The sequence below is a fragment of the Lynx rufus genome, unplaced genomic scaffold, assembly GCF_022079265.1.
Source record: "Lynx rufus isolate CCGP_SWC_20201006 ecotype Redwood Valley unplaced genomic scaffold, mLynRuf1.p SCAF_5, whole genome shotgun sequence".
NCBI classification, from domain to species: domain Eukaryota; kingdom Metazoa; phylum Chordata; class Mammalia; order Carnivora; family Felidae; genus Lynx; species Lynx rufus.
The window spans coordinates 64,981,568-64,995,260 of NW_025814867.1; the positions used below are offsets into that span (position 1 = coordinate 64,981,568).

Consider the following 13,693-nt stretch of genomic DNA (forward strand, 5'->3'; position numbering starts at 1 on the left):
GAGTGATTTGAACTAGGCTGCATTAGATGACAGGATCCACCTCCCATTTCTCAGTGACCATTATTAACAAGGCTGGTTACAAATAGAGTAACATGAAGAGCAGTTGGCTTCTTAGCCTAACCCCTAAAAGTGACAGTAGTCATGAGTTTACTTTTATTGACTTGGATAAGTGATTATTTTTTCCCCGTTGTAAAGCCTTAATTGTCCTTAGAAAACAGGGTTCTTTGTCCATTTCTTTCCATTTGTTTGGTAACATAGTTTGAGCACCACTTTGTGCGAGAATCAAAGGGTGAACAGGCTGATCAAGAGGAAAGATACCAAGATTAGTCAGATGTGGTTCTTGACCTTGGAGAACTCTGTCTTCACACATGTTTAGATGTAAATAGATAAAAAGGCAGAGATGCCAGATTTAGGTTTCCACCTGATTTAAGTCATGAATCAAATTGCTGGTTACAAGTCCATGAACATATCGGTGTCTCTGACCTCTTTGGAGAAAATATTCCCTTCATAAATTAATTTTCCAGATCAACTGAAGCTTCTCTGTTAAATTCTGAAGGCTGCTTTTTCATAAACATTCTGATTAAACTCTTTTGTTATACACGTTCCTTCCTTCTTGAATGGAGCACCTGGGACATAATTAACTCGTCAGTGACTCAGGGTCACGGCACATTATCTGATCTTTATAATAGCAGTGCTGAGTCATTGGGAAAAGGTTATAAAATATGTGCTACACTCCTGTTTTTGGAACAAGGCAGGATATAAATAAAGAACTGTCTGCCACCACAGGAAAAAAAATTCACTATGCTTTTTGAGTTTTGGGTCTCTCCTGAAAATGTTCTTCTTTTTTCCCCTTCAGGGTATATGCTGTCACTTAGCACTGACTCCCCCAAATGACATCTTAAAACATACATTGACTAGAGTAGGAATAGAGCCTGCATAAGAATCTTGCCTCCCTGGTTTGAAAGTGAGGAGTAGAAAACATTTTCAGATGTCCATACTTGTTTGTCATAAAATGAATCAGACCCTGTGAAGGGGGTAGTTCTTTTCAGACCACCATCACTGTGCAAAAGAAGTACCGTCTTGTCAGGAAAGGGATCTCCTCAACCTAAATTGACTTACTTGGCACATGTAGACCAAATATGAATTATTTTCATGAATTAATTTTATTTAACACACTGCAAAGTCAGACAAATAGTTTTCTGAATATTTGGCATCTTAAAATTAAATCGTTGTAATACTTATATTGTGTTTTATAAAAATTGGGTAAAACATTTCTTGTTTTTCTCAAGAATTTTTGCACTTTGATATGCTTCCTTAAGGGTATTTTAGTTAACAAGTACCAAAATAGTACTGTTCACATGAGACATACTATATATTAGAGGCATGCTTTTATTTATTTTATTAAAAGATTCTTCTGAGGGGCTCCTGGGTGGCTCCTTTGGTTCAGTGTCCAACTCTACATTTCAGCTCAGGTCATGATCTCAGGGTTTACAAGATCAAGCCTGGGGAGCTCGCTCTCGCTCTCTCTCTCTCTCTCTCTCTCTCTCTCTCTCCTGCCCCCAAATAAATAAATAAATACAGAGAGAGAGAGAGATCTTCCAAATTATTTGTATTTTTTTTTTGAAAACTGGTCATAATAAGTAGCATAAATCAAGAAAACATTTCTTATGAAATGAAGGTAGTAAAAGAATATGGGATCCAGAGTGGGATCCTGGAATAGAAAAAGAACATTGCTGGAGAAATTAGTAAGGTTTGAATCAGATCTGTATGTAGTTAATAGTATTATATCAATATTAATTTTGTGGTTGTGATCTCTAGTTGTATAAGGTGTTAACATTAGGGAATGAAAGGTGAGAGATATACACAAGTTTCTTTGTACTATTTTTACAACGTTTCTGTAAATCTAAAATTAGTTCAAAATTTAAGGAAAGTTGTTTGTTTTGTTTTTTTAACAGAAAAGAAAATGCTCTTTTGTTCTGGCCTTCCCCAGAAGGGATGCACTGGCTAACGGCCAGGATTTTTCATGTTGACCAATTTAATCTTTACAATGATCCTATGAATTAGGTGTTGCTGTCTCCGTTTTACATCTCAGGAAACAGGCTCAGAAGATCCTAATTTGCCTAAGATCACACAACATGCATACATATGTGTATGCCTACTAACTGCACAGTTAGTAAATAATGGAATCAAGAGTTGAACTAAGCTGCAACTCTAAAAGCCGTGTGTTTTCCTTCTGGTACATGGTTGATACGAAAATGGAGCTTCATGATGTCTTATTTTTCCGCCCCTGTGATAAATTTGTCTTAAAGAATGAAATCTCTATATATATTCTTAACGTAAATCATGACATTAAAATTTTACCAAAAAAGAGAGTTGGAGTATTGTCATGAAATAGAAGTAGGTATGAGAAAATATTACAGTAGAGTTTCACAAGTGGTTTGTTAGCAAATGGATGCTCTGAACTTCTTTGAGATTAACAGTAGTACCTAAGTGTTGTAACTTTTGTTTTGAACCTTTAAGAGCTCAGACTACTTTTGTTTAGTTCTCTAATTTGTCCTTCTAAACTCTCCTATGAATTAAATGAGAGCTAGAGTTTAGAGTGCATTCGCTTTTGTAAGGAGGCTGCTAAATGTTTTTAAAGGGAAAAAATACAAGTTTAACAACATTTATTGAGCACATACTCTGTATCAGACGCTGTTCTAGCTGTTGGGGGATACAACAGTGAGCCAAACAGACAACTTTACCTTTATGCAACTTACATTCTCATGGTGGTGATAAACGTGGTGATGAAAAATAAAGAAGGGAAATAGGAAATGAGGATCACAGGGGGTGAGGGTGGGGTAGGGTGACCACAGATTTAAACATGGTGTCCAGAGAGGGCTCACTGTAAGGCAGCACTTGAGAGAAGACGTGAAGATGCTTGAGCAAGCTGTGCAGATGTCTAGGGAAAAAGGTTCTGGGACAGGAGGGGCAGCAATTTGCGAAGGCCCTGAGGTGGGAGCACACTTGGTGTCCCCGTGGAACAGCAAGGAAGCCAGTGTGGCTGGAGCAGAGTAAGTGAGGGGGAGACTAGGAGGTGATAGAGTCAGAGTGGCCATGGATAGGAGTTACTCGTGCACATGGAAAAGACTAGAAGAAGCCTTGCCATTTAGTGTCCAACCCACAGTAACTGTGAGGATGCCACAGGACCATATATATCCTGAAGTGGGCCAGGCAAATACAAAGTGTTGTTTTAAAGTTATGTTTTATAAAAGGTGACGATGGTGATATTATCTTCTGCTTTATTAACAGAGAAGGTGTCATTGGCGGTTTTTTGGAAAGTGGTCATTAAAGCGAACGTTTTCTGAGATTTCTTTCTACCTGTGTTTCTAGAAGTAAACTGTGTATTAACGTCAGATTTCTGTAACAGCGCCTAACATGGAGGCCTCAGAATTTACGGTGGGGTAATGTGGACTTTGTCTTGCTGTTGTCTTTTTAGGCTGTCAATCAAGCTGGAGCAGGACCGTATAGTGAGCTTGTCCTTTGCCAGACACCAGCATCTGCCCCTGACCCTGTCTCCACTCTCTGTGTTCTGGAGGAGGAGACCCTCAATGCCTACCCTGATTCACCTTTTGTGTGCCTTGTACTGAACTGGGAAGAGCCGTGCAATAATGGATCTGAAATCCTCGCTTACAATATTGACCTTGGAGACACTAGCATCACCGTGGGCAATACCACCACGCATGTTATAAAAGACCTCCTTCCAGAAACCACCTATCGGTGAGTGCAGGGAAGCAGAAATAGAGCTGCATGAACACATCAGCACTTGGAGCTATAGACCTTTCAGGTTCTAAAGGCCAAACGACTGAATTCTAATCCTTCTTAATTAATATATTTAAGAGTACTAAATGCAGATATAGCTTTTTTTTCTTTTTTTAACATTTATTCAATTTTGAGAGACAGGGTGTGAGCAGGGGAGGGGCAGAGAGAGAGGGAGACACAGAATCCGAAGCAGGCTCCAGGCTCCGAGCTGTCAGCACAGAGCCCAGACGCCGGGCTCGGGCTCGAACCCACAAACTGTGAGATGATGACCTGAGCTGAAGTCAGACACTTAACCGACTGAGCCACCCAGGCGCCCCGTAAATGAAAAATACAGCTTTAAAGCGTGTATTGCTTTGTACTTTGTGAGTCTATTACAAATTTATACAATTTGTAACCCTCGAGGGAGAATTTCACTTACTGCTTTAAATTAGTTCCTCCCTCTTGGTCTCTTAGCAACCACTTTTCCTTATACTTTTACTGTGACTCATGTCACTCTGTGGGCACCCTCTGTCCTCTCTGTGGACTTGCCCACCTCTGAAGCTGGGTTCCACCATTCTTTTCATTCCCCAAAGCAGACACAATGTTACAAAGCATTTGTGATGTAGCTTTTTACTCAGCCTTTCACAAGGGGCCAGAGGAAAAAGTTACATTACACATTACTGAGCAAAGCTCAGTTGGCATCTGCATTCTTTCTTTCCCCTGGAGTCCTCTCCCAGCCAGGCACCTCACCTTCCATCTTTTTCTCCAACACAGCCTCTTAAAATTTCAAATTATTTAGCTCCGTCTCCAAGTTGCCTCAACTCCCTCAAGACGAAAAGTGCACGACTAGCGTAAGAGGAGCACAGGAACCGTCTGTGGTTACTCAGGTGTGCCCTCTAACCCGTGGTCAGGTTACAGACAGTCCTGATTTACAGTGGTGTGAAAGCGATACACAAATCAGTAGGAACTGAGTTTTGATCATCTCCTGGGCTAGGGCTTACATGATGTGAAGCTGTCACTCCTGATGCTGGGCAGTGGCAGTGAGCCACGGCGCCCGGTCAGCCACGCGGTCAGTAGGGTCAACAACCAATGTGCTCACGACCACTCTGTGCCCATACAGCCATTCAGGTTTTCACCTTCAGTACGGTGTTCAGTATATTTTAGGAAAGAGTCAGTACTTTATTATAAAATAGGCTTTGTGTTAGAGGATTTTGCCCAACTGTAGGCTAATGTTAAGTGTTTACATTGGCTAAGCTAAGCTACAGTGTTCAATAGGTTAGGTGTATTAAATGCATTTTTGAATTGTAATATTTCCATCTTATAATGGGTTTGTTGAGATGTAACCCCATCGTAAGCCAAGGAATGTTTGTAAATGTTTCTTGAGGAGGGAAATGTATAGATTCAGATTCAGGTCATCAGCTATATCTTTAGGAGGGTTACTTACCATCTCTGTGTTTCAGTTTCTTTTTTCCATAAAATGAGGACAAGATTCTTTCCTTCATAAGCATATTGTAAGGCGTTAATACACAAATGTTAAATGTTTAGAAGCCAACAGTACATATTAGGTGCGCAGTAAGTATGCATTGCAATTTCAGTCATCATCAATCGTGCCATCCAGCAAAAGTGGTTCTTCTTGGGGTAGGATGGAGGGAGTGAAGGACGGGCTAACAAACTTGCTGCTAGAAAAGGATGTGTCATCTCATTTATATTTTTTCTGCTGTGTTTTCTCGTTCTGTGGTCTGACAGACTACCTTTTTTATATTCCCAGAAGCTGAAGAAAGAAATCAGCTAATGCACTCGAAGATACAAAAGCCCCATCTTGCCAGATCATATGACCCTTATTCTTTTTCTTTCTTACCAAATCTGTTTTGTCTAATTTATACAACTAGATTTATTTTACTTTTCAAAACAATGACAAGGGGGCATTGTTCACTTTTGTAGTCTTTCATTATTTTAAAAAATCTCTTTGGGGCACAGCATTATATACACTGTGGGTCTGTAAAACAGTGATAGACTGGCCTTGCCCTCAGAGCACTCACAGAGTTGAGGGGCACTTAAATAGCAACAGTAGCATACGTAGTAGGCTATTGTGACATCATGGGCTGAAAACAACACAGTGTACAGAATCCTGTTGGTGTTTCAGAGAGGATGACCTAGGGTCCCGGATGATCAGGATGGTTCGAAGTGGGACTTGAGACAGAAACTAGATAAAGGGGGATATGACTTACAAAGAGAAGAGGCAGGCCGAGGGCGTTCTTTTTGTTTTTAGCCTTTTAGCCATTCTCAAAAAAACAGTCTTCACTCTTGTTTGCCAACTGAATGCTAAGTGTCTGTTGTGTCTAGAGCACTCTAACCAGGTGGGGAGGAAATCCAGAGATGACTAAACTCAGACCTTGACTTCAGGGAATTTCCCCAATGATGATACTCTAAGGAAGCCTTGCTGTGAGCTGGATCTTGGGGTAAAATGACTAAGTGAATGTCATTCCCCAGCTGTGCCGAATACTGCCTGACCTTAATCCCTCAGGGCCAAAAGAAAAACAAGGAAGAAACCACACTGGTTCAGGGACTCACTGAATGGTTTTGTGTCCATTCTGATCCACACCCATATCTACCCCAGAGTGGAATCAAGTCCTCAGGTCAGTCCTGAATGTTTTAGATCAGAAATCATGAAAGCCTTTTAGGGCAAAATGTTAGCCTGTGAATTTTGTTCCAGACGTTGTGCCAACTGTAAACTTTAAGATTTGTGGAAGGATGATAAGGGAGGAATGCTGGCTCTTACTACTCAACATACAGTCAGATGACTTCTAGAAGGAAACCTAGAACTCACAGACTTAGTGAAGGAACAGATACAGGGAATCTTTGATTAATGATCATATGTCATTTACAGTGGAAATTATCAAACAAACTTCCACATGTTTAAAAGTATCTCATAGGATAGTTCTATTTTATTATTTTTTTTAAGTTTATTTATTGTGAGAGTGGGGAGAGAGAGAGAGAGCCCGACATGGGACTCGATCTCACCAACCACGAGACCATGGCCTGAGCCAAGATCAAGAGTCAGGTGCTTGACCGAGCCACCCAGGCGCCCCCGAATAATTCTATTTTAGAGAACACAAAATGGTTTAGTAATGGAAGGACTATGGAAGAATGAGTTTAGACTGGGGGTGCCCAGCTGGCTTAGTCGGTGGGGCAGGCAACTCTTGATCTTGGGGTTGTGAGTTCGAGCCCAATGTTGGGTGGAGAGATTACTTAAAAATGAAATCTTAGGGGGAAAAAAAAAGATTTGGATAGTAAAACTTCAGGACTATTTAAAAAGTATTTAATGAATATAGCATAAACAGTTCAGTATTAACATGTAAGGCTAGTATATTGAGCTGAATGTGGAAGGTCCCTTTTTAACCTTATAGGGAAGTTTCGAAGATACCGTTTTAGACAGATTGCATGAGAAGGGCATGACTTAGGAAAGGTGAATCTTTGGATGTAGTTGTACTCACCCTACCTGCTCCACCAAAGAGTTAGCCTGTCCTTGCTGGCTGAGCAATAAATAAATGGGTTGTTTCCGAGTTAAGATAGTAAGGTCATTATTCCCATTTAAGATCTTTTTTATGCAACTTTATGCTAGTTTCTATAGTACATAATTGGGTACCTTATTGTAGAAGTCTGACCAACCCACAGTCTTGTTCTTTATATGTTTCAAAAACACAATCACAATAATTATGATGAAGTACAAAATGAGTATTTCAAGTGACTAAGGGTGTAATTTCAGTCCAGTCAACTTTTACCTCACCTTTTTCTGTTCCATAAATTGGTTAAAATATAAATGAACAGATCATGATGTTCTAGACAAAAGCGTGGAATGAAACATTTTAAGCAGGCCGTGGGGCTGGGAGATAGGACTTGTTTCTTTTGTTTGTTTGGGTTTTTTGTTTTGTTTTTTTTTTTTTTTTAAACCGTCAGCAGTTACACTCTGTTCTCACACTGAGTTTGTCTTTCTCTGTTTTGCCAGACAGAAAAGTGCACCTCTGTAAGCAAACCTACTGACGCAGAGAAGGGTTTGGGTGCTTACAAAAGCACCCATTGGCTGACTGACACCCCCTATGGGGTTTGGTTGGAACTGCAATGCTGTTTTTAAAGGCATTACTTTTAAGCTTAGAACTGAGTTTGGTATGGAGTTTGTGTTTTGGTTTGAGGAAAAGAAAATGTTATTGAAAATAGAGACATAGCTTTCTTTTGACACATGGTGTCTTAGTCTCTGCGAGCAGAGAGAGAAAAGATGGCCTGGTGAGTAAATCTTGGTAAAATAAAATACAAACCATCAGGCACTTCTCTAGACCTACTGAATCAGAAACTCTACGGGTAAGGCCTGGCACTCGCTTTAATTACCCCTCAGGAGATTTTGATGCATGTTAAAGTTTAAGAACCTCTTCCCTAGATGGGGCACCTGGGTGATTCAGTCGGTTAAGCGTCCGACTTCGGCTCAGGTCATGATCTCGCGGTTTGTGAGTTCAAGCCCTGTGTCAGGCTCTGTGCTGACAGCTCAGAGCCTGGAGCCTGCTTCGGATTCCGTGTCTCCCTCTCTCTCTCTGTCCCTTCCCCACTTGTGCTGTGTCTCTCTCTGTCTCTCAAAAATGAATAAATGTAAAAAAAAAAATTATTTTTAAAAGAAGAACCTCTTCCCTAGAGCAGAATGGAATGTTGATGTATATAAGAATCACCTGGACAGCTTTTGCAAACTACAGAAGTCTGAGCCCCATTCCTGTAGACTTCAGTTTAGTAGGGCTGAGGAGGTCTAGACATCATTTTCGTATAGTGTCTCTTCTTCTACTTAACCATCCTCACTTCATTCAGATTTGTCTTTATTATTGGGTTTCCTGTAACCTCCTCCATCCTCTTGATCGGGTGAGTTCTGCCTCTTGACGGACTCTTTAATAAGAGCAGTGCCCAGACCTCTGAATGGTCTGGATGACTGGCTCAGAGCAGAGCAAGACTGTCACCTTACATGTTCTCCATATTGAGCGGTTAGTAAGGTTGCCTAAGATTACTTTTTTTGGCAACCTCATTATCGTCTGACTCATACCAAGCTACCAAACAACTAAAACTTAAGGTAGATTTGTTTGTTACACTCATTTATGCTCCTTTCGCTAGGTAGAACAGTGACGAAAAATAACATCTATTGAGTCCTCACTGTAGGTCAAGCACTACATTAGCCTGTCAAAAAGTGAATCATAAATCATTCTAACAAGATGAGGTGGACTTTATTAGGAGCAAATTCTAAGCAGTTCAGAAGTAGCAGACTGGAATCAAACAGCTTGACTTCAGTCCTCGGTCCCTTGCATAGGTCTCTGTGACCTCTGGCAAGTTATTTAAGCTCTCTGTGCCTCCGTTTTCTGATCTGTAAAATGGGGATAATAACTTGAGCTGCCTGTCTGTCTTAGAGAAGATTCCAGGCACTCATATAGGACCTGACACACAATAAGTCAGCACTCAATAACTTGTGTGTTGCTAATGTTTGGTAGGGAAAAAAAGAGCAGGAAGGTGGGTTGTGACCAGAATAGAGGAAGAGGTGTCTGCGGGGATCTGGCATCATTTCTTAAGCAGTGGGAGACATGTAAGGTTTCTTGCCTGTCAAAGGCGGATCTAAGTGCTTGGAGACAGAATGGCAGCAGACATATCCCAGGAGCTGTCAGGAGAAGTAGCTTAGTGGAAGGGACGGATCTGAGCCAGCTCAGGCCACCCTTCCAGGAAGCCCTCTTCTGAATCACTCTGCTCTCAACGCATCAACCCCTCAAAGGGAGTTCCTTTATTTCAGCTACTATTTTATATTCTTTCACAACTCACCTGATGATTATTCCCTTCTTTTGCGTTTCTGTCTTCTTAGAGAATTAGATGTAGATTGTGGGGGAGGGGTGGGGGATAAAAAGTCTTATCTTTGGCTCCCAGGCCTCTCCTGCCCCGACTCTTCCTTGCTCCCCTCATCGCCCCCACCCTCACACTCGAGACATCCCGACTCCTGGGATGGCTAATTATGGCTGAGAAGTCACCTTCCCCAGCTGAGGAAGGTTTGTTTTGAAAGTCATTTTTCTTACAATGTATGAAGTGCCAGAAACTTGAGTGTGTGTGTGTATATGTATATATAAAGGGCATTGTGGAGGGCTATGAGCTTCTGAGGCAGGAATGTATTTAGCATCTAGAACAAGTAGATATTTTTAGTGGATTTTCAATCAAAAGCTGTAAGGAATTTGCTTCTGAATTGAATTTATTTGATCAGTATTATCAGTATACTGTTGGGTATTACAGACTCCTGGGCACTTGAGATTTTTCATATCAGCCTGGCCAAGATAGAGTTTATCAAGACTTACATTGTCACCTCCCTAGATTGGAAGGCAAAGTTCCATTGCCCTTATACTTAATTTGCAGAGCTTATGGTTTCAGAAACTGATAAATTTCAAGATTAACAGGTTACTTCAGCTAGAGAGAAAACTGCTCAAGTTTGGGTTTGGGGTAGACTGTAATTAATCTAATAAAACTTGAAAATCTGTTTCTTCTGAGGTGAATTCTTTGGAATTGTTCAAGTCAGTGGTGGTTCTGCTCATTAGTCCTTAGTGAGCTCTCACTGGAATTAGAAAAGCATTTTCACACGCAGTATTTTTCACCCCAAAACAAAACAAACAGCAACTACCTTAGTCCTTGTTTAGTTTTCTCAGTCTCCTGGGCTCAGAGTATGTAATATTTTTACTAGTGTGCAAGAAGATATGGCCTCATTACTTTCTTAAGTTTTTGTTTTTTTAAGTAATCTCTACACCCAGTATGGGGCTTGAACGCGTAACCATGAGGTCTAGAGTTGCATGCTCTACCAACTGGGCCAGCCAGGCGCCCCATGGCTTCACTTTATTTAATCAGTTCCTCGGTTGTATTTCAATTTTTAGTGTTATTTTATCGTTAGAACTAAATAGTGTTAGTTCAGTGCATCGGCTACACGGAAAACTGTAGATAAGTTGATGTATTTTAAAATGTGAGTAGTTGACAGGGCACCTGGGTGACTCAGTTGTTTAAGTGTCCAACTTCAGCTAAGGTCATGATCTCACAGTTGGTGGGTTCGAGCCCTGCTTCGGGCTCTGTGCCGACAGCTCAGAGCCTGAACCCTGCTTCGGATTCTGTGTCTCCCTCTCTCTCTGCCCCTCCCCTGCTCATGCTCTGTCTCTGTCTCTCAATAATAAATAAAAGTTAAAAAAAAAAAGTTAAAAAAAAATGTAAGTAGTTGACTTTGAGGCCAAAAGTTGATGCAATAATGTGAAAACAAATTTACTGAGTATCCTAGATGCTCACTTTATTGGTGAACGGCAGTTGTTGAACTGAAAGTGTGATTTGAATTAAAATTCCCTTTTGGTTGGACACCGTGTTTGGTTCAACTAGGAGAGTATAGCGTGCCAGAATGCACAAAAGACTTTGAGCCTAAAAAGATGAGGTTCGCACTTTGATCTAACCTGTATCTGCTGTGTAGACTAGTGCCCATGGCTGAACCTAGTCAGGCCTCATTTCCTTCACTTATACAGTAGAGTAATTCCTACCTCATGGAGTCAGGCTAGAAATTAGGGGTACTATTGTGCATATCACATCCAGGCTTCAACACCTAGAACGACTGTGCCATTCAAGTTGAGTCGTTTAACCTCTCTGCGTTTAGCTGCAGTATTCTCATCTCTAAAAGCAAGAGGAAACACTGCTCCTGCTCCAGAGCACAGTCCTCTGAACAGAGCCAGTTCTAGGTGTTGCTCTTGCTGGGTATTAACACTTCCGTCTGTCTCTGAACTCTGTGTCTCCCCCTCACCTCCTGAGGATGCTTTACAAAGAAGCCAGACCTTCTAGGTGTTACTGGTTCCTTGGCCATAATTTGGAGGTAGGAAAAACATAGATGGTGTCAGCAAATTACTCGAGTTCTAACGAGGCCACACATTTGAGTGCCCAGCGCAGTGCACCCCTCACGGATGCTCATAGTTTCTTCACTGTGAGAAGGGAAGGACAATCTCAAAAGAAGTCAGAAGAATGGTAAGCGCATAAATTAACACTCTGAAGTTCACCAAAGTGCTTTGGGCCACCTTGAATCCTTTTCTGGCCGAATGGTGAAATATAAAATATTTAAAAATAGAGAATGCTTCTTATATACCTTATCTTAACTACATAACCAACTTTGTAAATGCAGCGAAGGTATTACTATACCCATCTGATAAATAAGGAAACCCTTACTCAAAGGTATTAGGTAATTTCCCCAAGGTCACACCAAAGTGATGAGCAGGATTCCCAAGGAGGCTTCACTGCTAAAAAGTATTTTGGTGGTGGTGGTGGTGGTGGTGTTATGTGTGTATTTAAGGCTAAGATTATGTGCCTACCAAATATGTATCAGTAGTAAAAGGTCAGAGAACCATAGAACTTCAAATGTAAGGAATACGATACCTATGAAAATGTTATAGAGGCTTTGAGATAATAAGTGAATTTACAAAAGGAATCAAAGAGTAAATCTACATTTATTTTGTATCTTGATTCAGCCAGAAAAGGATTCAAGGTGGCCAAGAGCACTTTGGTGAACTGCAGATTGCTAATTTATGCACTTAATGATTCTTCTGACTTCTTTTGAGACTGCCCTTCCTTTCTCACAGTGAAGAAACTATGAGCGTCTGTGAGGGGTGCACTGCGCTGGGCGCTCAAACGTGTGGCCTTGTTAGAACTCGAGTAATTTGCTGACACCATCTGTGTTTTTCCTCCCTCCAAATTATGGCCAGGGAACCAGTAACACCTAGAAGGATTGGCTCCTTTGTAAATTCATTTGTAAACTCATTTTTTGTTCTTCTAAATGACTCAGGATATTTTTTCTTGAGCAGAATAACAATCTTAGGCAACCGATTACCTTCCTTCCTATTGTTTATTAGAGTACTGAAGGGCTGTTTGGGCTGCACAGAACAAAGCAGTAGGTTCACCTGGAACAGAAGGTGAGCTTGGCTCTAGAGGATATTGAGCAAGCAGACGGAAGAAAGGATCTTGAACTCTGGACTCTAGGAATACCTGTACTATAATAAAGGGAAGGAATGACAGTCTGGACAGTAGAAAGACATTAATATAAACGCTGTTGGTCAGGAAATTTGTTACACCTTTGAAGAAAGACTGCAACTTAATGTCTGGCTTAATTCCCTTTTCCTAAGAAGGGAAAAGTGGTAGTAATTCCAACCATCATGATGACCTCTTTTTAAAAGACTTTTCCTCTCCAGTTGCAGAAAAATTTCTTATTTTCCAATCATAGAAAAAAACCCTCTTGTATTAAAACCATAAAACTACAAGATTCATATTGAGAGGTGAGAAAGAGTTTATTTTAATCTTTTGAAGTTATATTGAGAGACTTACTTTGCACTATCTACAAGAGACCTGAGACAGCCCCTTGTATATTAGAATCTGGGAAAAGTCCAGTTCTTTCTAATGGAATTTTTACTGTACTTTATCAGAGATAAGTATTTGGTACATTCCAAACTATGAGGCAAATATTTATCTGGTTTGGGGTGATTGTGGATAGAGCTGCTGTGAATATTTGTGTGTCAGTTTTGTATGAACATAAATTTTAATTTCTCCAAAGAACAGGGAGTGGGATTGCTGGGTCGCACAACTGTGTGAAGCTTAATAAAAAATTTGATAGGAAAACCGTTTTCCAATGTGGCTGTACCATTATGCACTCTCACTAGCAATATATGAGAGCTGTAGTGCCTCTTTATTCTTGGCAACATGCTATGGTTCTTTCCTTATTTCTAGGTAACAAGTACTATTTATTTTCTTCTGTTTTCTCCTTAAAAGTTTTGTATTTTACGTTTTGTGTTTAGATCTGTGGTCCATTCTGAATTAAGTTTAGAATTTAGTTAAGTTTAGAAGGTTGAGA

The 13,693-nt window shown here is 40.5% G+C and overlaps 1 protein-coding gene across 2 annotated transcripts in view; it reads left to right on the plus strand.

Moving 5' to 3' along the window:
* Nucleotides 1–13,693, plus strand: part of FNDC3B (fibronectin type III domain containing 3B) — a 361,487-nt gene that overhangs the window by 312,126 nt on the left and 35,668 nt on the right. For both annotated transcript variants that reach the window (XM_047099654.1, XM_047099655.1), the window contains exon 22: nt 3,479–3,759. In XM_047099654.1, the coding sequence (XP_046955610.1) occupies nt 3,479–3,759 (281 nt within the window). The remainder of the gene's footprint in view (nt 1–3,478; nt 3,760–13,693) is intronic.